The 23,491-nt window shown below is 41.0% G+C and overlaps 1 protein-coding gene across 1 annotated transcript in view; it reads left to right on the top strand.

Annotated features, from left to right (window-relative positions):
* Drl-2 (Derailed 2) overlaps positions 1-23,491 on the top strand; it is a 275,456-nt gene that overhangs the window by 73,044 nt on the left and 178,921 nt on the right. The window contains exon 2 of the mRNA XM_065225169.1: positions 12,965-13,092. Coding sequence (XP_065081241.1) covers positions 12,965-13,092 — 128 coding nt within the window. The remainder of the gene's footprint in view (positions 1-12,964; positions 13,093-23,491) is intronic.

Below are 23,491 nucleotides of genomic sequence, written 5' to 3'. Positions count from 1 at the left end.
TACAGGACCTGGGACCGCGATTTTCTGCTCAGTAAGCAAGTCATTGCAACCGTTGATCTTTCAAATCCGAAAACTAATAGCTACGAAAGAGTACTTAGGCCTTCATAAAGTTCCACTTTCACGCGACGTTCAATGTTTTGATTTATTCTTTATACATTGTTCAGGCAATCATAATAAGCTATGACCGACGTGACGATTGTTTAAGCCCTGGTTAAACAAGCAATTCAAATGAAATTACGCTCTCGGTAATTCGTATAGTTTCAGTGGCTGATAGTAAATTTTAAATATACTAACGGTACTGCCTACGGCACCTACGACGGCGATTACGACGACGACCACAGCGAATTTGTAACTTACCATTTGTCTAGGATATAACACCTTTGCCCGGCACCTCCACTTGAGCTTGATGTCTGCTATCTGTCACTGTTTGTAAAAACATCTAATAGCAATTACCTTTGTTGTAATACTTCCTTCAACGAAAACAAATGTTCTTGCATTACCATGGTCATCTGCGAGGAGGTTCACGTCTAGTGCTTTCCCCAGGAACCGTTCACGGCCACCAGCTACCACCCGTCCAGTCTTGGGCGTATCCAGCGAAGCATCCTTCAGCTTGCTCACAATCTCCGACACTGGCGAGAGACCCGCGATTTGAAGGATGTTCGATGGTTCAAAATCTTTAATCGCATTTATCTTTTTAATTAAGGCCTAAATTGCGATTTTTTTGTCGAGTTGATAGGTGGAAGTTTTTGCTTGTAAATTTTTGAAATCTTTATTTTTTATATTTTTTATACGGAAATAACGACACGATAAAATTGGCTCTAATATTGACCTATGGATCTAAGATTGGGCCCATCGCTAAAAATCTGCTATTCTATCTAGATAAACGCGTCATTGGGATGGAAGTAATGAATATTTTTGGTCGCTATTGAAAATTTAGTCGATTGCTGAATTTATGTATGGGCCCACATTAGGGACATTTAGGCCGACATTACATCCCTTTCCCCTATATATTTTTTTTAGGTGGTAAACTTGCAAGAGCGATTAATTTTAAGCTTATGAAACATTAGGAGACCAGCTAATTACAGATCGTTTGGCTGAGATTCTTTCCAGTTATTTGTTTATATTTAATTCAATCTTTACCAAATAATGTATCAAAGAATTAATTGAGGAGTTTGGCTGCTTTATGGCTGCCGCTTTATGTTTAAGGCGTGATGATCCTAGTGGTGACCGATTTTGCATACTGAGCAGAAAACTATGGGTTCAATCTCACGCTCCGTCACATAATAAGAGCTTTGCTGTGAATCGGATTTATTCTTACTATGAGATAAAGCGCATTGAAATTCGGTTGGAGGAACGAGTACGTAAAAGAAATAATATCCGAATTTAAGAAAATACGTGATGGTTGGAAATCTATAACAAATCCTTCTCAAGAGCAGCTGTTATCGTAGTAACAGCAAATTTAACATGAAATTGGTCGTAATTGTTAGTGAAATAATGAGCTCAGCTTACTGAGCAGAAAAGCATGGGTTGAATCTTAACTTCCTTCACATTATACAGTAATATTTTAAGTCGGGTTTCTTTCATAATACGATGTAAAGCGTGAAGAAATTCGGTTGAAGGGCCTGGTACGTAAAAGAAGTAATATTTGAGTTTTAGGAAAGACGTGTAGATTGGCAATCCAAATCAAATCCTTCCCCAGAGCAGTTGTTGTCGTCGTCATTGAGGTCACCACTGGGATAACATCAAGTTGAACGGAAACTTGATCATAATTGTTTTTTGAAGCTCGGTGTCCTAGGAACGACCTATTTTGCTTACTGAGCAGAAAACCGTACTACAGTCAACTCTCCACAGCTCGATGTCCCCTAACTCGATATTGAGCTATAGAACCATAGTAAAATTTAATTTAATGGCTACTGCGATGGTTATTTTCTTTAGGATTGTTGTTGTTCAATGTGGTATTTCCATAACTCGATGGTCCCTTCAATATCGAGTTGTAGATACACACTTAGAAATAATTAATTTTACACGTGACGGAATCTATCTTTGACACACGGGTTGAGACGTAAACAAACATGTTATGTAAAATTAAGTGCGCCGAGACTGAAAAGATCGTTACTCGACGAAAAGTACGTTTGATTGAGCTGAATTTCACGTCTGTTATGACTCAATTTTCTGTCAAAATTGACACTTGTATATGTCAGTCTCAGAGCACCTAAATTTACATGAATTTTTCTAAGTGTGTAGTTAACTGTAATTTCAAGTATAAAAAATATATATAAACCCAAATATCTCAAAATTTTAAAGCATAGCATAGCATAAACCAGGTTGCACAATGTCGTAGTTGGTACAAGCTCCAAACTGTTGTTAAGGAGGAGACCCACCTTCATCCATTGCTGTCAGATAGTAATCTGTGGTTAACCACTACCTCTTAGATACAGGATGAGTCTTTCTCCGACAGACTAGAGCTGTACCGCCCACGTCCTTGCATCTTGTGGGGATGGGAGGGTAATGTTAGTCCGACACTTACTTAAGAGAGATGCAGAGACCTCTACGACCCCTCATAAGTGTAATGGGAAGGGTGGAATTTTGTTAGCAGGGAAGGTAAGCCATAGGATTTGCCCAGCCGGCGTTGCTGGCAATCGTAATATCAAGTATTTAATAAATAAAACCTGTAAATCATTTATCCATTTACCGTTGTTGCTGCTTATTACCTAAACCCATTATTCAAAACAGTCATCAGATTCAGAATTGTAAAAGGTTGACTCCTTGAAATTCGGTTGCTCCTTAACATATGCACAATCCATTCTGATCGATAAGATGCTCTGAAGCGTAAAATGCTATTTATAGTGTGTATACAATACATGTTATTTAACGTGTATACTAGAGTGATGCAAAATTTGAAATTTTCGCTCCACAATACTTAAACGATTCCAAATCGGATCCTAACTAGCCTCTCAAAATTTGAACCCATTTGGTGAGAAACTGAGATGGCACAAACCATTTGAAGTTTGTATGGGAATTACTATGTAAAACCAAGATTTTTGTTCATGTCACCATATCGGTCTGCTTCAAAAGCTTTCAACTGTACTTGTAGAAAATTTTCCCAGCTACAACTTTGCTGAAGACCACTTTTTAATTAAATGCAAGAAACGAAAGTTATCAATGGTTCAATGCGCTGATGTCTTATGATCATGCTCAATCAACTGCTCAGCAGGCAACATTGGTGTTTCTGGGGCGTTGAATAGGACACAAACATCATGGCTACTATGTCACACTGCAAAATACAGTGTTGCCTACAGAGCAGCTGCTTGATCATGTCATAAGTTTACCAATCTCTTAAATAATTAATAACTTTTTCCTGTCATGTTTTACATAGAAACAATCTTCGGCAAAGCTGTAGCTGAGAAAATTTTCTATAAGAATGGTGTTTCACAGCTCAATATGGAAAAAGACTCGAAGGCAATGAACAAAAAGTTGAGATTTCCCATAGTAATTTACATGTAAACTTCAAATGGCTTGTGCGAAGTCTGTTTCTAACCAAATGAGTTGTAACTTTGGGAGGCTAATCAGAACCCGATTTGAAACCATTTAAGCATTGTGGAGCGAAAAAGTTAAAATTTCGGGTTCGTAAATCGAATTAGTGCGTAAAAAAAAACCTCGTTATTTGGGATAATAAAAAAAAAAATATAAAAAAAAAATATATTGTCAAATACCCCACAATATGGGTATTTTCGGAATCGGAGTGACGTCTAAGAACCGGAAATCGATGTCTGAAGTCATTTCGAAATCCAAGATGGCGGCTTCCGGTTACATAAAAACATGGAAATTCTGTCAAATACCCCACAATATGGGTATTTTCGGAATCGGAGTGACGTATAGGGACCGAAAATCGATGTCTGACGCCATTTTGAAATCCAAGATGGCGGCTTCCGGAAACAGAAAAAATGGAAATTCTGTCAAATACCCCACAATATGCGTATTTTTGGAATCGGAGTGACGTGTAAGGACCGGAAATCGATGTGTGGCACCATTTTGAAATCCAAGATGGTGGCTTCCGGTAACAGAAAAAATAGAAATTCTGTCAAATACCCCACAATATGCGTATTTTTGGAATCGGAGTGACGTGTAAGGACCGAAAATCGATGTGTGGCACCATTTTGAAATCCAAGATGGTGGCTTCCGGTAACAGAAAAACTTCGAAATTCTGTCAAATACCCCACAATATGGGTATTTTTGGAATCGGGGTGACGTGTAGGGACCAGAAATCGATGTCTGACGCCATTTTGAAATCCAACATGGTGGCTTCCGGTTACAGGAAAACAGAAAAATACCGTTAAATACACAACAATATGGATATATTTGGAATCGGGGTGACCTATGAGAACCGAGAACCCATGTCTGGCGCCATTTCGAAATCCAAGATGGTGACATCCGGTTACAGAAACACTGGGAAGTATTGTCAAATACTCAACAATATGGGTTGTTTGGAATCGGAGTGACTTATTAGGACTGAAAACCAATGTCTGACGCCATATTGAAATTCAATATCGCGACTTCCGGTTACATAAAAACATAAAAGTACAATATGGGTATTTAAGAATCGGGGTGAGGTGGTGGTATTTGCCAATTTTTCTGTGACCGGAAGCCGCCATCTTGGATTGCGAAATGACTTCAGACATCGATTTCCGGTTCTTAGACGTCACTTCATTTCCAAAAATACCCATATTGTGGGGTGTATGACAGAATTTCCAAGCTTTTCTGTTACCGGAATCCGCCATCTTGGATTTCAAAATGGCGTCAGACATCAATTTCCGGTCCCTGAACGTCACTCCGATTTCAAAAATACCCATATTGTGGGGTATTTGGCAGAATTTCCATGTTTTTATGTAACCGGAAGCCGCCATCTTGGATTTCGAAATGACTTCAGACATCGATTTCCGGTTCTTAGACGTCACTCCATTTCCAAAAATACCCATATTGTGGGGCGTATGACAGAATTTCCAAGCTTTTCTGTTACCGGAAGCCGCCATCTTAGATTTCAAAATGGCGACAGACATCGATTTCCGGTCCCTACACGTCACTCCGATTCCAACAATACCCATATTGTGGGGTATTTTACAGTATATCCCAGTTTCCCAAAATCACAAAAAAAAACCTCGTTATTTGGGATTTACTTCGTAAAAAGAAGGACGTAAATTGAATACTGCGTAAAAAAAAGACTTCGTAAACGGAGGTTTCAGTGTAGGGTAGGATGGTGCAAAACGCACCCTTTAAGCAAAATCGTCAATGGCTGGCGAATGGAAGCTAAAATCAAGAAGAAAGTAATGGCGTTTGGTTCATTACCATGTTTTCTACAAAGATCGAGTGATTTAGAACTACAAAAGGATGATTTTCCATGACTTTCAAGGTATTTTTTAAATTGCTTCCAAAATGATAGCGGGGCAAAACGCCTGATTCATGATGCAATATGCACCACAACATTGGGACAAGACGCACGACAACAATGGCTAAAACGCACCACAACATTGGGGTAAAATGCACCCCATGGTAAACAAACCATAACCCCTGCAAGTAGATAATGCAAAGGGATGCGGTATTTCAAATGATTATTTCTTTATGTTACATCAGAAATAAGGTCTCAAAATCTCAATAGAATGTTAAACTGTGATTCATCTAGTAAAATATCTAAAAAATATACGAAACGTAAATTTTTTAATTTTTTTTTTGTGATACATGATGATAAAAGCTTAATTTACAGTCGATGATTTTAACAACTGTGTCCTGTTTTGCACAAAATGCAATTTTTTTAAGGAATCAGTAGGTCAATAAGATTTTATGATCAAGAATAATTTGTTTAACCTCCAGTTGAAAACAATCACAAACCGTTACCCAGAAAATGCATCTGAGGAAAAGTTATCGCTGTTTTTCTATAAGTGGGCATTTTACCCCAGGGGTGCATTATGGGCTGTTCTCCCTTACATATACATAGAAAATAGGATGTAAATAAATTAGAGTTAAGGTGATCATCATTTAGAATGGACCAGTGTTGGAAAAATCATTTTCAAAAAAAGTTCTATCACAGCTCATTGCGGAGATAAATCCCAAAGGAACTTCTCACAAAAAGTTCGCGAACGAGAGATGATAAAAAGTTCATGAAAGCGTAGAGCGAGAGAAATTTTCATTTCGTATCGCGAAAGATCTTTCGTCTCTCCATCTCACATCATTTCACACGTACTGGTGATTCGCACCAACCAAATATCCCCTCAGCTTTGTTCTTTTTTTTTTTCCAGCGAGTAAAGGTAGGCGATGACCACGCGAGAGTGTCTGTTTCTTTTCTTCTCGTTCTCCACATTAAATACCATTTCCAGAGAACTTTGAGATTTGGGCGTATTTGCTTTTGTAAACAAACACGTCATTCAGCGATTTCTCACGAATCAAAGCACAATCTAGCGAACTATACTATACCAAATGAATCATTCCTCTACCTGGCTGTGTTGTTAGTTTTTTAGATTGAACTTTAATTCACGAGAAATCGGCGAATTAAGTGTGTGTTTACAAAAGAAATTACGCCCTAATCTCAAAGTTTTCCGGATTTATTTATAGTTTTAGTTCTCAATGCAACCAGCTAATAGTAGATACTTGTAACTATTCACCAAGAGTCTAATCTTTGCTGACCAAATCATCATTTGTGGCTGTACTCTTCGATTTTACGGTTTAGCGACTTTGCAGTCAATTTAATTGTTTATAGGAAAGTTTGAACATACTGAGAGGTAAGCACATATCATCGGTAAGAGACATGTGTGTGAGAAAATTTGCGAAAAAATCTAAGGGCACCGGTGGGATTAGTGGCCCTTAGATTTTTTCGCAAATTTTCTCACACACATGTCTCTTACCGATGATATGTGCTTACCTCTCAGTATGTTCAAACTTTCCTATAAACAATTAAATTGACTGCAAAGTCGCTAAACCGTAAAATCAAAAAGTAAAAGTAATTGATATTCATCAACTACGGCCCGGTGGTCGGAGGTGAGGCCGGCAGCTCAAAATGTTAGAGTCATACTGTACTGGACATATTTCAGCATGTAAGATGAACAACAAAAATGAGCTGTGTTTGTTCACATCGACTGATACTGAGTGGTTGCGGTACAAGCACATATCGTCGATAATAGACGATTGTTGTGTATCAGAGAACGCTTGCGCAAAAAGACTAGGGTGGGGAACGGATTCGAAACTCAAATGTCATTAGCCAAATACATCCGTAGACCATAGGTCCACCGTTGTATAATTGGCAATGCACCCGTGTACTGAATGGGAATTGTGGGTTCGTATCCCACCGGTGCCCTTAGATTTTTTCGCAAATTTTCTCACACACATGTCTCTTACCGATGATATGTGCTTACCTCTCAGTATGTTCAAACTTTCCTATAAGCTGTACTCTTCGACAAGAAGAACTATGCTATTAGTGCGAAGTACAGTTAGACCACTGAGATTGGCGCTTAGAAATGTTGAGTGTTAGCTAGCAAGCATTCTGTTGATTAGTCTTACTGCATTGAGAACATGCTTATTAGGGTGGTTCAAAATATCGGCTTTGCTTCACTAATTTCAATCGATTTTTAATCAGGTCCAGATAATTCTCCCAAAATTTGAGCCATCTAAAATTTATAAAGGTATTTATTTATTTCCATTTCGTCAAGCCAGTGTAGACTACATACAATGATTATTACAATGTTTACTTACATGCTATGCATTAATTCTATTATGTTTTAGCTTAGTTTTTATTTGCTGCTTGGACATAGTGATGTCAATAGTTCCGCAATGCAAATTATATAGGCGCATCATTCGATTGATTGGGCTATTTTTTGCATAGTTTGTTCTGTACGATGTTTCTGAAAATAAATTCCGTGTTCTAAGATATCGACAAGGTGTGTAAAAATTTAATTGTGCGAGAATTTCTGCCGAATCTATGCGCATTGAAATAATGTCGTTGATGAAGAAAAGCATTGCAAATTGGCGGCGCTCCTTAAGTGTTTGTATATTGATGAGCATGCAGCGCGCTTCATAAGATGGTAATGGAAATGCAGTCCAATTCAATTTACGTAAAGCATATAAAAGGAATTGTTTTTGGACAGATTCTATGCGTTCTTCGTGTATGGAAATGTATGGATTCCATACTAGGTGGCAGTATTCCAGAATTGGCCTTACATATGTGGTATATAAAAGCTTAATAGTGTATGGGTCTTCGAAATTATGACTGAACCTTTTGATGAAGCCTAGCATTCTGTTTGCTTTACTAATGATAGTATTATAATGTTCTATAAAAGTTAGTTTGGAGTCTAGGATTACACCTAGATCTCTTACAATTTTGCTTTTTTCTACTATTTGGTTGCCTAATGATATTTCAATATGCGGTGTTTCAATTTTTCTGCTAAATGCTATTGCAGTACATTTTTTTACGTTCAGTTGAAGTAGACTTTTACTACACCAGGTGTGGAATATATTGATTTCATTCTGGAATTCTTCTGCATCGCTAGAATTACTTATTTCCATAAAGAGCTTCATGTCGTCTGCATATACAAGCAATTTTATTTTTTTAAGTATGTAGGAAATGTCGTTTATGTACAAAATAAAAAGAAGTGGGCCTAAATGAGAACCCTGGGGTACCCCAGAGGTGACTGAAATTGGTTCTGAAAGTTTATTTTGAAAGCGAACTATTTGTTTACGATGTGTTAGGTATGATTGAAGCCAATTCAAAAGTCCAGGCTCCATTCCTATTTTCTGCAATTTGAGGATTAATAATGGTATGTCGATGCGGTCAAATGCTTTACTGAAGTCGGTGTATAGCGCTTCAACGTGCTTGCCACTGTCCAACGCTTTAATAATGAAAGATACATATTCTAGAAGATTAGAGGTAGTTGAGCGACCTTTAAAAAAGCCGTGCTGTTTACTTGTAATTAGATTTTTCACCTGCTGAAAAATATTGCCGTTTACGATTGATTCAAAAAGTTTTGGAATGCAAGAAATAATAGCAATTCCACGATAATTTCGAATGTTTGACTTTGCACCTGATTTGAAAATAGGTACCAAATAAGATGATTTCCAAATTTCAGGGAATTTTCCATTTTTCAGAGACATGTTGAAAAGACGCTCTAGAGGAAATGCGAGTTCTTCAGAAAGGTTTTTCAAAAATATGGGTGCGATGCCGTCAGGTCCAGACCCTTTCGACGCGCTTAAGTTTTTTAGTGCATTGAGGACTTCATGTTGAGAAAGTTGGTTGACAGAGATGTTTTTAGAAATTTCAGGAATGAATGCAAAGAAATCGCGGTCACGATCTTCTTCGGAAAATGTGGTGTATACTTCTTGGAAGAAATTTGCAAAGAGATTGCAAATTTCAGAAGAATTCTCACCTACATTTGCATCCAAATTCATTCGCGAAGGAAAATTGCTGCTTTTTAATTTCGTGTTTACATAATTAAAAAAGTTCTTAGGACATGATTTGACTTCATTTTCGACTTTGCGGTTATAGTCCTCATATGCAGAGTTGATGGCTGTACTTAATTGGTTGCATAAGTTGTGATAGTTTCGCAAATTGGTTTCAGTTTTTTCTTTTTTGTATAGTTTATGAGCTTTCTGTTTTTTATTCTTTAAATTTTTCAGTTGTGGATTGAACCATGCGGGTAGTTTATTGTTTTGTGTTCGTCTTCTTTTTTTTGATGGTACAGTTTCTAAAATTAGGCTTTGAAGAATTGAGTGAAATTTTTCTACTTCAGTATCGACATTTCCTTCAATACTTATTAAATTTTGCCAATTTATTGTATTACTATGGGAAAAGTGATTATTTTGTTCACCTCGTCTTTAAATTTCGCCATAATGATCTACCAATAAATTTGCCTTGTGTACTCATAGGAAATTTTCTCAGCTACATTTTTTTTCTAAAGACCACTTTTTAATTTAACGTTGAGGAAATTAGTTATTAATTGATTTCTAATCTGCTAACTTTCTGATTTGATCACTCGACTGCATTAGGTAGAGGACAGCAATGTAACCCAGTAGCTCGCCCGGTAGCTTGAATTTCCACACAACCTTGAATGAAAATATTAAATTTGCTGGTCACTGGTGCCATAAAGCTACTGTACCTTTTTTCATGGATCTCAAACTGCAAAAAAAATCTATTAAAAATCGATTCTAAAAAAATAGTTTACTTGATAATTTTTATTCAGCAGGTGTATTCACTTGGGAATCTATCACTTCGCAAGTTGAAAGTATTTTGATATTGTCTGTTAATTTCAAGTCTTGCAATACTTGTGGATGGAAAATTTAGATCGTTCTCAATCTATCACTATATCAAAAGCTCAAGGTACATGGTACTTTGATTAATTTTGTGTTCATTTCCAGCCAACTGGTAATAATTTTTTGTTTTCTTTTTTTTCTGCCTATATTTTTTACAGTTTTAATGGACATTGAATAACCTGTTTAAATTTTTTATCATCCTAAATTGCACACTAAAAAGATGTTTTGGTCAGATCCTTGGTCAGCAAATAAAGCGTTTTGAAGTTCAGCAGTGCAGCAGTCCCGCATACCTTATGGTTTTACATAGGGAGGGTCTAGACCCTTTCTAGTTTTACATTGTTTTACAGGATTCTCAGTCATGGGAGAGGACAGTAATAGCAATAGCACAGTGAAAAAGTTCACCACCACCTATATTCCCAACCATCCTCCTGCATATAATTATTGCATAAGAGCTTACAGGAACGGTATTACGAACACTAGTGATGAGAGGAGCCATGCATTAACTGTATTTCGTGAAAATGAGGATACATTAGGCACTCCTCCTTCCGCAACCCCCTATCCTGAGGAACGGTTTTAATATAAAAATTGCTAGTCACAAAATCTTACACTACCCTCCCCGTTCCTCGTTAATGTCGCGTTGACACTTGTGCTGATTCATTCATTTTTTTGCCAGAAACCAATGCACCAATCAATCAGTTGCACAAAACTGTTCACATCATCCTGATAACGGCTACTTTAAACAACAGGCGCCAGTAGACAGCCAGGTACCAGACTTATCAGTCTTTAGAGATTGTATTGATTTACTCGGGATAGCTTTCTGTCTATAATCTTTCCCTTGTGAAATGTGCAGTGCAATTTTCAAGAACGAATGTGGTGTAAAGAGATAGAGAGAAAAAATGATCTGATATTTTTCGTATCCTCACGTTGGTGATTCGAGTTAAAAAAGTTCGCGATATCTCATTCTCTCATCCCAGAAAGTTCGCTCAGGAAATATTGGAGTGTGAAACTAGTGAGGGAAAGTTCCCAGGAGAAAACGTATCGCAAGCGAAAATGATATTTTGGTGAGAATTCCAGCACTGGAATGGACTCGCCGTCATATATCACACCCCATAGTAACCGGAGGAACTTTCTACTAAAATTGGTTTGCTTCCATTCATATAGGGGAAATGGCTCTAATGTTGGCCTATGGATCTAAGATTGGGCCCATCGCCAAATATCTGCTATTTATCAATTTTATCTATAAAGAGTGTGTTGGTTTATTTCCTTTAAATTCCGTTATAATTGCTTATCTTTTGGCAGATACGCGTATTTCGTCTACTACTTGCAGACTTCATTAGTGCCAAGTACTCAACACCACTTGGCGCTGATAAAGACTGCAAGTAGTATTCAGACGGTAGTAATGGATATTTTTGGTCGCTATTGAAAATTTAATCAATTGCTGAATTTATGTATGGGCTCAAATTAGCGGCATTTAGGCCGACATTTCATTCTTTTCCCAGTACGTTTAAGATTTAACGTATGGCAACAATTTTTCGAAATCATATTAACTAGCGGAGATAGAAGGGGGGGGGGCGCATTTTTCCCACTACGGGCATTTTACTTCTAATCTCCTACTTACTGAGATACAGGAAATAGAGTCGGACAGTTTTAAATATCCCTTTTCTCTAAATCAAAAAGTTCTTTTCCTATGTTTAAAGATGTTCCTGAAAGCATCCAATGTATATTTGTATGTATGTATGTATGTAAAGCATACCACTCATTGTTGCAGGGCACAGCCATTAGACAGTGGACTGTCCACCTCGTATGACTTGATCAAGTACAGTACCTGGTTGTAGAGCTTCTATTTTCCGCTGGTTTCCACCATCCCGGGATTCGGAAGTGAATAAAAATAGTATATTGTACTTTAACTATTTGTTTGTATTACTTCTGCGTGAAGTTAACGATTTACATAGTTGAATAAATATCTCAAAATTTCAAAGCTCTCTTTTAATGATTCTAATTTCCCATTGCAACTGAATGCGAAGAATACGATGCGAACAAAACAGTCTTGAACATTCCTGCTATTATGATCCATAAGCGTATCTCATTCCCAAAGGAAAACCTAAGGAAAAAACAAACAATAACTGTCAAAAGCTTTCGAGTTGAGCCCATAACTTGCCGCTTTGTTGTTGTTCTTTCTCTTCCGGATGGAAAAACTTTCTGGCCCTCATCGAAAACATTCACTTGAAAACTTAACCCCAGTCCGGCTGCCGGAGTCCGTCGGTTCCAATGAATAGGCCAACTTCAAAACTAATGAGAAAATATTTGCTGACAACGTGTCTACTTTTGAACTTTCGCGCTTTGGCCTTCTCCCTCTCCCGTCGTCATGATTCTGCATACAACCCGTTCCACATGGGCGTGCGGCTAGCAAAAGTTCAGTGAGCCAGCAACAGCCCCGAAAAAAAAAAAAAAAACCGGCGGTGGGAAGAAGGAACAGACGCCGCCAGCACCCAGCCCACTGAAAATATTTTCCATTTTACCCCGTCACCCAACTTTATCATGATAAATTTGTTTTTAATGTATTTCTCTCGTGAATGCTCCTAGGCAGCACCAACGACGACGATGACGACGACTCTTGGACTAAAATATTCATTTTTATTTTTCATCGTTGCATTTTTTTCCACGTTTTTTTTTGCAGGCCTCAAGGCAGATCTGTTCTACGTTCGGAATGGTGTCATTAGCGACTACGCCCTCAGCTTCATGGTTCCGATGAAGACCGGCAACGACGATATGCAGTTCTCCTGGCAGAGCCGAACGGCGTATCCGGTGAGTGCATTTACCTTCCCGACTGTCCGGGCTGATTGTGGATGATGGGTTGTTGTCATAGTGTTGTCTGTCAGCACGAATGTGCATGGTCATCATCATCAGAACTGCTCACCGGTTGAGTGATGTGTCCGGTATTGCTTTGGTCGATAAATTTGAGTTTGTTAAATGTGGATTCGGGAGAAATGATGTTTGGCTTTAGTCATCAGGTGAATGAATCTATGGAAATAGTTTCTGCGCTTAGTTGCCGCTATTCGCATAACATTCTGTTATGCGAATAGTCGCAATTAAGGACTGTTCCGATTATAAAACGGACACACACTTTCAGTCACAACTTTATTATCTGACTACACTACACTTCCTTTGGCAAGTTTTAAGCTCTACTTATAAGCATCATGAAAAAATAGTAAGCAATGTATTCATATATCAATTTTTATACTGCCTATATAACTTGAAACCCAGGATTAATTAATTTTTTTTTTTGATTTTAGCTCGTCTAAAAGATGATACACACCAACTAAAATAAAAAATCATTTCGTAGTACAGCTTATTTGTACGATTTTGCTCAATTTTCAGTGTAATTTTTCGTTCAACGATTACAATTTAAAAAAAAATAACAATAATGTCTCAACTATTCTGATTCTGCAAGTTAAAGCTTGGTGAAAGAGAATTGGTTCAGAATGACTCACTACATCGATTTTTTTTACAAAATAACGCAAAGCTCAATCGAAAAAAACTGTGAAAAATTAAAAAAAAAAAAACTTAAATGACTATCTTTTTACAAGATTGATTTATTAATTAAGTTTTCTGAAAATTATTTTTTACGTTCAATTTTAGGATCAAAATCATACTTGTCGCTAACTTTGCTCATAAATTACACAAGTATTTAGTACGAATTGTCGTATTTGACTTCCGTCGATAGTTTCAAAATATTTTCAGGATCATTTCCTCTGAATACAATATCTTTTTTTTTTTTGTAACGCAACCCTAAGCATTAGATTTTGTTTTCCTAAGCAATCAACTGGCTTTTGCATGCATCTGTGCATAAGTAGTCTCCAAGTGGAAGAACAAAGTGATTGGGAATGCTCGCACAAAACAGAGAAGCGAAATGAAAAGCCACACGATGGGGTGATCCATGCATAAATTAGCAAGAAAAACCATCAGCACCGAGAGCATGATCGAGCTTGCGCGTGACGTTTTACGTTTGCAATAATTGATGAACATTGTTAGATATCTTTTGGTATTTCAATTCAAAATATTCTGCGAAAAATAACGATAGTTGAATATTTTGACGTAGGACTACGTCTGTGATATCTATATGGGGGTACACTTTGTGAAAACCAAAAATGGAACATGTAACAAAATTATGAAAGATTTTGAACGTTAATAACTCAGCCGCCCCTGGACCAATTTCAATTATTTTTTGACCAATCGATCAGATATATTTCTACGCATCTGCTAAATTTAAGATTTTATCATTTTTCAAAATGTCACTATTTAAAATTGGACGAATGTGCAACTGTTGCTATGATCATTAAAATCATCACTGAATGCCTGCGAAAAGCAATTTTCCTAACACAGATTTCAAAAATGAATTCCATCTGGTCTCACCAAACGGTGTTTATTCAACACCGCGTGGTGAGTGGCGGTGTTCTCCAGTACACAACGAAAGGCTACCTGTATGCAGCGAGCTGCACCCCATATGAGCATCCATAAAAGGAGGAAGAAGCCGCACCGCTATTGACCGGAATCAGTAGCTCATCGTAAGTCGTTGTGGGCCATCTATGTCAAGCGCGTCATTCTAAAGAGTATAAACAGAGGAAACCCCACTCAAATTCATATTTCTACACAAGCTCCTGCTGCAGTTAACAAATAAGATTTATTATATAAGACCACGTAGTACTACGTCACCATTGCGTACAACCCCATTGGGCTGTCCCTTGTAGTTTTTTTTTATTATTTTGTTTTGGATATTCTTAAAAATATTTTGGTGAATTGAACTATTTAAGAAATCACCCACCTTTGCCATTGCTAAATAAATTATTTTTTAAACCAAATTGTGAAACCATTGTGAAAATAAACCAACATCTAAGAATTTTAATGGCAGGACTTCCCTGAACTTCGTCAGGACTTCCTTGAAGTTCTGCAGACCTTTCCTGAACTACGGCAAGACTGCCCTGAGCTTCATTAGGATTTCCTTGTCCTTCGGCAGACCTTCCCTGAACTTGGAATCTCGCCTTTGAAGTTGTCATTTCAGTAGTAGAATTATTACAATTATACAATAATATTGTATTTACGCATATGGTGAAAATTTCAATACTTCCAATTTTTCTAATTTGCAATGCATGTTGGTATTGGTTCCTTTCTTAATTTGGGTGTGGTTGTAACGGGTACCCGAGCAAGGTAAAATAACAACCTGATGTCATCCTGAAAACATGTTTTGTTATTCCAGATATCATGTTGTTTTCACTTGTTAACACATAACTAATTTAGTTGTCAACCTCGACTAATTTTGTTATCAAATGTTATCATGAGAGAAAATGAAATGATACAAGGTCAGTTCAAAACTTCCAAAATTATTCGCATGGTAAGAAATAAAAACACATTTCATTTATCAGCCCAACGCTGTTATACCAAATCGATCAAATAATTTGAAATTGCTGAAAAAGTTCGAATGGATCACAGGATTTGTTATCAAGATGTTTTCAATGACAACTAACACAGTTTTTTTTTTGTGATATCCAAGGAGTATTCTTTCGTTATAATATTTGTTATGTTGGCTGTTTATTCAACCACCATGATAACATGTTCGAAAAATTCATGAAAATTTAGGTACTCTGAGATCGACATATTTTTCTTCTTCTTCTTATTCTTCTTCTTCTTCTTCTTCTTCGCATTTCAAGCTTAATGCTTATCGCATTTTAGCTTATTGCGTGCTCTCAACTTCTAGATGCACTTTCTCAGTGATTAATTGGGAGCTTTCGATTCCTGTACCATTTTTACCCTTCTTACAAAGAAGGGTATAGATATCACTTGTAAAACCGACTATCGATCCGAGGCCCGGAGGGCCGAGTGTCATATACCATTCGACTCAGCTCGACGAGATCGGAACATGTCTGTGTGTGTGTGTTTTTTTTTTTTTTTTTTTTTGGCAAGGAGGAAACCTTTAAAAAGGCCATCGTGCCACCGCTTGACGACTGGGCGCACAGTCGCGGTGACACGGTGTGTGGGATTCTTACCGCACTAAAACCTCCTTAGACGCCTTGCCCTTTTCCCCCGGAACCACTTGTCGTATTACTTCGGAGGGGGCCGTGCATTACGCACCTCACTTTACCTCAGCTAATTGGCGCTTCCAGTTCGCTGATCGTCTCTCCAATTTGTGAGCCATTTATCTCCCAGCGTCACGTTCTACTCGGTTATCCCTGGTGGTGGATACAGCCTACTCTGATGGAGAGTTCTCCCGGCTTCGGCTTTCAGTTCGCACTTGTGTGAGCACATTACTACTTTCTAGTTGGTCTTCCCGCCATTTTCGCTGCAGCGCTGACATGATCTGCGTTACTGCTCTGCTGACGGCGTTAAAGGTGCCCTCCTCTCGACACATTTCTTCGACGACATTCTCCGTGCTAAGGGCGAGCATATCCTCTCGCACATCATCAAATCTAGGACATTCGAAAACCACGTGCTCTGGTGATTCTTCCACATTCCCACACTCCGGACAGAAGGGTGACGTTGTGTGTCCGAACCGATGCAGGTACTTCCTGAAGCAGCCATGACCAGACAGGAACTGCGTCAAGTGGAAGTTGGCTTCTCCATGCTTCCTGTTCACCCAGGTCGAAAGAGTCGGTATTAGCCTGTGTGTCCATCTACCGTTCTCTGCTGCATCCCACTCCTGCTGCCACTTAGCCATCGACTCCGTTCTCACCATTTTTCGTACTCCTCTGGTTTCTCTCGTCATATAGCACTCGTAGTCCTCCGCCAAGGTGATGCCGATTGGGATCATACCGGCGATAACGCATACTGCCTCCATCGAAATGGTTCTGTACGCACTCACGACTCGCATGGCCATGAGCCGGAACGTACTGCTCAATTTCCTTTGGTTCTGCTTCGTTTTCAGCGCTTCAATCCAGGCTGGACCTCCGTACCTTAGTATTGATGAGGAAACACTAGCCAGAAGACGTCTCTTGCTGCTGCTTGGACCAGAATTGTTCGGCATGATTCTGGCTATTGCGTTGATGACCTTCGTCGCCTTCTCGCAAGCATATTCGATGTGGCTATTAAAGTTTAGCCGGTCGTCGATCATCACTCCCAGATACTTAAGCATGCGCTTCGAAGCAATGGTGTGCTCTCCAACGGTAATTTCTGCCCGCTGCACTGCTTTGCAGTTACTGACCAACATCACTTCTGTTTTGTGGTGGGCTATCTGCAGCTTCGCTCCTTGCATCCAGTTACCAATCGTATCTATCGCCTCAGCCGCCAACATTTCCACTTCTTCCAGCGTCTCACCGGTTACCGTCAAGACGAAATCGTCCGCAAAGCCAACGATCTCAACTCCTTTGGGCAGCTTGAGCGTCAGCACGCCATTGTACATTCCGTTCCACAGCGTGGGACCTAGAATGGAGCCTTGGGGAACCCCCGCCGTGATTCTAAGCGATTTCTGCCCCGTGTCTGTCACGTAGACAAGGACCCGGTTCTGGAAATAACTACTTAGAATCCTGCAGAGGTAGCCCGGAACCCTCATTCTATGGAGCGCCTTGGCGATGGCCTCCCAGCTGGCGCTATTGAATGCATTCTTGACATCGATCGTAATCACGGCGCAGTATCGATTTCCTCTCCGCTTCTGTTTGGAAGCTTTCTCGGCTCTGTCAATCACTGTCCGAATTGCATCCACCGTCGATCTCCCTTTCCGGAATCCAAACTGTCTCTCCGACAATCCGTGTTCACTCTCCGTGCATTTCGTCAGCCTGTTGAGGATGATCCTCTCTAAGAGCTTTCCTACAGTATCCAGCAAGCATATTGGCCTATACGATGCAGGATCCCCCGGCGGTTTTCCGGGCTTCGGCAACAGCACAAGCTTTTGTACCTTCCACCTATCAGGGAACTGACCATCGTCCAGACATTTCTGCAGCACCATCCTGAACATGTCCGGGAACGTCTGGATCGCCGCCTTCAACGCCACGTTGGGAATTCCATCCGGGCCGGGAGCTTTATTCGCTTTCAACCCTTTCGCTGCTGCTATGAGTTCCTCGTTGGAGACTTGTTCAACGTTGTCTTCATCTACCTCGCCATATGGTGTAGGTGGCCAGTTCGTTGGGTCATGCTGTGGGAAAAGTCCCTCCACGATGACTTTCAGCTTGTTGTGACACATTTCAACCGGCATCGTTGGGCCTCTGATCTTCGCCATCGCAACTCGGTATGCGTTGCCCCAGGGGTTGGCATCGGCATCGCGGCACAACTCCTTGAAACTATTTGACTTGCTCAGCTTTATCTTTCGTTTCAGTGCAGCCCTGGCCTCTCGGAACACCACCCTGCGCTCCTCTCTGTCTGCTTCTGTTCTTGCTCTCTGAGCACGCCTTCTGGCTAGAAGACAAGTAGCACGGAGGGTGCTAATTTCCTCGTTCCACCAGTAGGCTGGACGCCGCCTGTTCGTTGGCTCCAGTTTTCTCGACATAGTTGTGTCACATGCCCTTGCTAATAATTCGGTCAACTCATTCGCGCTTAGGCCCGGGACGCTGTTGTCTACCCTTAGAGCTTCGATGAAGAGATCCTTATTGAATGCCTTCGTCTTCCACTTCCGCTCGCTTACTTTCGTCCTCCGCATTTCCACCGGTGTTCGTTCGCCGATACTGTACCGGATCGCCTGATGGTCACTATGGGTGTACTCCTCGCACACCGTCCAGTTCATATTTGCCATTAGCGACGTACTGCAGAAAGTAACGTCGATAATGGATTCCCTACCATCTTTGCGGAAGGTGCTGATGGTTCCTTCGTTGGCCAGACTGACGTTCAACTTTGCCAGAGCTTCCAGCAGGCTATACCCTCTTGCGTTGGTACATCTGCTCCCCCAATCCACTGCCCAAGCATTGAAGTCTCCTGCGATGACGACTGGTCTCCGTCCAATGAGCTCTTCGGTGAGCCCATCTAGCATCTGGTGGAACTGCTCAATTGTCCATCTCGGGGGTGCGTAGCAACTACATACATAGATTCCATTGATTTTGGCGATCACGAAACCTTCATATGAGCTTGCCACCACTTGTTGTATGGGATACCTGCCCATGACTTGTATGGCCGCCATTCCTGCTCTATCCGCCACCCAGTTACCATTATCGAGAGGGACTCGGTATGGCTCTGCAATGATTGCAACGTCGCACTTTGTTTCCGTTGTTGACTGCCACAACAGTTGCTGTGCTGTGTTACAATGATTGAGATTTATTTGGGTTACCTTCATTATTGCTGGCCCACCATCGCCTTCTTGAACTCAGGGCACCTGAAACTTCCCGTCACATGGCCATTTCCGTCCTCCTTTTTGCAGAGCATGCACCTCGGTTGCTTTGTACAGTCTTTTGCAACGTGCCCCTTCTCTCCGCATTTCCTGCACAGATCAGATCTGTCAGGGCCTTTGCAGTGTCTCGCCTGGTGACCGAAGCCCATGCATTTGTAGCATCTCTCCATTTTCTTAGATACCCGAGGAATAGCTTTCAACGGGCACACTGACCACCCAACCTTGATTCGGCCAGTCTTCAGCAGCTCGTTAGCTGCGTCCGAAGAAAGTCGTATCGACGCCGTCTGCGTGCCACCATACGCCTTTCTCAACCGAATTGCCATCGGTACGTCTCCCAGGTTGCATTGCACCTTCAGCGCACTTTTCAACTCGTCTTCTGTTGTGATCTCGTCCAGATCCCTGCACTCGACCACTGACTCCTGGGATAAGGCTCTTACGTTCGCCGTCTCGCCAAGAGATTTTTCGACGAGCTCCTTAAAAGCTGAGCTCTTAACCGTAGGGTCCCTTTTCAGCTCGAATAGCATCTCGCCTTTCTGGGTTCGCCTGGTTTTCACCACATTCTCGCCTAAGTGTTTCAACTCCGGATCATCTCTCACTTTCCGGAGGAGTGCTGCGTAGGACGTTTTGTCCTTCGCCTCAACAACCAGAGCGTCACCCTTGCTTCTCTCCCTACGAGGCCTAGGATTCTCCTTATTCTTCCTGTCTTCCTTCTTCTTCTCTTCCTTCTTCCTCGCTTCTTCTTCCTTCCTCCTCGCTTCCTCTTCCTTCTTCCTCACTTCATCTTCCTTCTGTTTTTTCTTCCTCTCCTTCTGGTTCTCGACTTTACGCCACGCACCATTTTCTCCCATCTCCTTGATGCCTTCCTCGTCGTCCCTGCGTTTTTTGGGCTCCTCCTCATCTCCTGGCGTGTCCCTATCTCTCTTTTCAGGACGTGGATTTGTGGGTCCCTTCGGAGTCTCATGTGCTTGAGCCAGTCTTATGCTCTCCTTGGCCTCCAGCAGAGCCTTTTCGGCATTTTCGGCCCTTTTTCTCCACTCTTGACATTCCCGATCTGCCACTGTTATGCCGGATTTGATACCGGTCACAAGTTGCTTGATCTCTTTGTGTACGTTGTTTTTATCCTTCACGAACACATAGAGATCATCGATCTTCCTCCTGACCTCCGTCATTTTGGTTCTCCCGAGCTGCAGTTCTTGGGATTTGCTACTACTGGATATTGGTGTGAATATCTGGCTTAGCCCAACGCCTGGCTGCTCTTCTTGAAACTTACTGCTGCTGCTGGAACTCGCAGTGACCCCCAGGTTCGACACTGGTGATCTCTGCAATATCCCACTCCTTGCGAACACGTTTGCTCCTCCGTTTTCACTGTCTGGCGTATTGCCGTCGTTCTTCATATTTTTTTTGGTTTTTTCTTTTTCTTCATTTTTATTTTTTTCTCCAATTTTATCCATTCTGATGGGTCCCCCCTTCGGGCCGCTATCTCCACTCGTTGTATGTAGTCTCCTATCGTGATCCCATGGTTATCTATGCAAGCAGGGAGGCCATGCTAGGGTTGACACGGTCCTTCATGGGGGCCGTGTTCAGAGCCAGATCGGCGTAAGTCAGGAATGTTACATCTGAGCCTACTACTCACCAATCACCAATTGGTGACGAGTTTTGAACGTATCCGGAGGCCTGCCAAGGTTTTACCGGGACGGGGGCAGCCGCACTATTAGCCCACTCGCCATTTCAAGAAGGTGTCACCCTTCTTTACTTAGGGAGCAGAATAGCACGACTGTCAGCCCTGTAGCGTGGTATCCAATCCATTGTGCCGTGTCGTGTCCATAGTTCCATGCCGTATCCAGTATGCCGTAATAAGGGTCTTACTGGCGTCGATCCTAATGTGCCGGTTGGCACTCCTGCGGGTTGACGAAGCATTTCCTCTATCGCCGTGTTATGGTTACCGCGCCAGTGTTCGCGTCGCACCCCCTCACTTTGCTATTGTCAGAAGGACAACATTGCCCAGGCTACACCACGGGGAGGCGTGAGGTAGGAACTTGTGAGAACCAGAGCTAGGTTGTCAACTCACCATTTGTAGCCCTGTGTGTGTGTGTGTGTGTGTGTGTGTGTGTGTGTGTGTGTGTGTGTGTGTGTGTGTGTGTGTGTGTGTGTGTGTGTGTGTGTGTGTGTGTGTGTGTGTGTGTGTGTGTGTGTGTGTGTGTGTGTCTGTGTTTGTGTGTGTGTGTGTGTTTGTGTGTGTGTGTCTGTGTGTGTGTATGTGTGTGTGTTTGTGTGTGTGTGTGTGTGTGTATGTGTGTGTGTGTGTGTGTGTGTGTGTGTGTGTGTTGTGTGTGTGTGTGTGTGTGTGTGTGTGTGTGTGTGTGTGTGTGTGTGTGTGTGTGTGTGTGTGTGTGTGTGTGTGTGTGTGTGTGTGTGTGTGTGTGTGTGTGAGTGTGTGTAACGAAATGAATGCGCTCACGTTTCGCAGCAACAGCTCAACCGATTTGAACAACCTCGGCGCCAAATGATAGGTCTTGGGGTCCCATTGAACGCTATTGAACGGTTTTGGAATAGGTGGACCGGTTCCGGAGATATAGCCGGAATAAGATCCGGTGAATATGGGCCTTCACGCTGGATTTAACGGAAAACGTATCAAAACCATCAAGCGACACATCAAGTTACTACAGAATTCAAAAATAAGATCAATGCAAGTCGTGTTAAGTGTTCCAGACCACATTGGACACACTTGAACATGTTCCGGGTACCCCGGGGAAGTTGCTTGAATATGAATTGAATTAAAACCCATTAAATCACATTAAAATACGATGATAAGGTGATTGGTAGCCTCACCAAATAGACTACACCCGGATATATTCCGGGTACCCCCAGGCAGTGGCGTAGCGTCACTGGATGACACGGGGGTGGGGGGCTTGGTCACTGATAATGACAATAAAATAAATAAACTTGAATAAGTAAGAAGGGTCTGATCACACCATAGGTGGATAAATTCGGGTTTTATATTAGTAAACAATCATACTCTATGCCCAGAGAAGTTGAGAAAATTTCCAACCCGAAAAATTCCTAGACCGGACCGGGTATCGAACCCTGCCACCTCCAGCATGGTCTTGCTTTGTAGCTGCGCCTTTACCGACTGAGCTAACGGAGACTGACACATACGAGCGTCAATTGACATAAAATTGCGTCATAGCAGATGCAAAATTCAGCTCAATCAAACGTTCATTTCGTCGGATAACAAACTTTTCAGTTTCGGAGCACTTAAATTTAAATGACATGTTTGTTTACGTCTCATACTTTATGTCCAAGATGGATTCCGTCACGTGTAAGATTAATTATTTCTAAGTGTGTATTAACAAGGCATACAAAGTAACAAGAAGTAAAATGTGTTCCCTTGATTACTGAAAATCCTTATCACCTAGATTGAAGTTGCCAGGACTAGGGCTCAGTGGTAGATCTTATACACTGAAACCTTCGTTTACGAAGTCTTTTTTTACGCAGTATTAAATTTACGTCCCTCTTTTTTCGAAGTAAATCCCAAATTACGAGTTTTCTTTTACGAAGTAAATTTCAAGTAACGAGTTTTCTTTTACGAAGTAAATTCCAAGTAACGAGTTTTTTTTGCGATCATGGGAATCTGGGAAAAACTGGGAAACTATGTTTGACGTCATCTTGAAATCCAAGATGGCGGCTTCCGGTTACAGAAAAACTTGGACATTCTGCCATATACAACACAAAATGGGTATTTTTGGAATCGGAGTGACGTGAAAGGACCGAAAATCGATGTCCGACCTCATTTTGAAATCCAAGATGGCGACTTCCGGTTACAGAAAAACTTGGAAATTATGCCAAATACCCCACAATATGAGTATTTTTGAAATCGGAGTGACGTTGAGGGACCGAAAATTG

This window comes from Ochlerotatus camptorhynchus, unplaced genomic scaffold (assembly GCF_037179485.1).
Source record: "Ochlerotatus camptorhynchus isolate MF236.1 unplaced genomic scaffold, CSIRO-AGI_Acam_v1.1 ptg000002l, whole genome shotgun sequence".
NCBI lineage: Eukaryota > Metazoa > Arthropoda > Insecta > Diptera > Culicidae > Ochlerotatus > Ochlerotatus camptorhynchus.
Note: the sequence above shows the minus strand (reverse complement) of the source record. Positions and strands in the feature narration are given on the sequence as shown.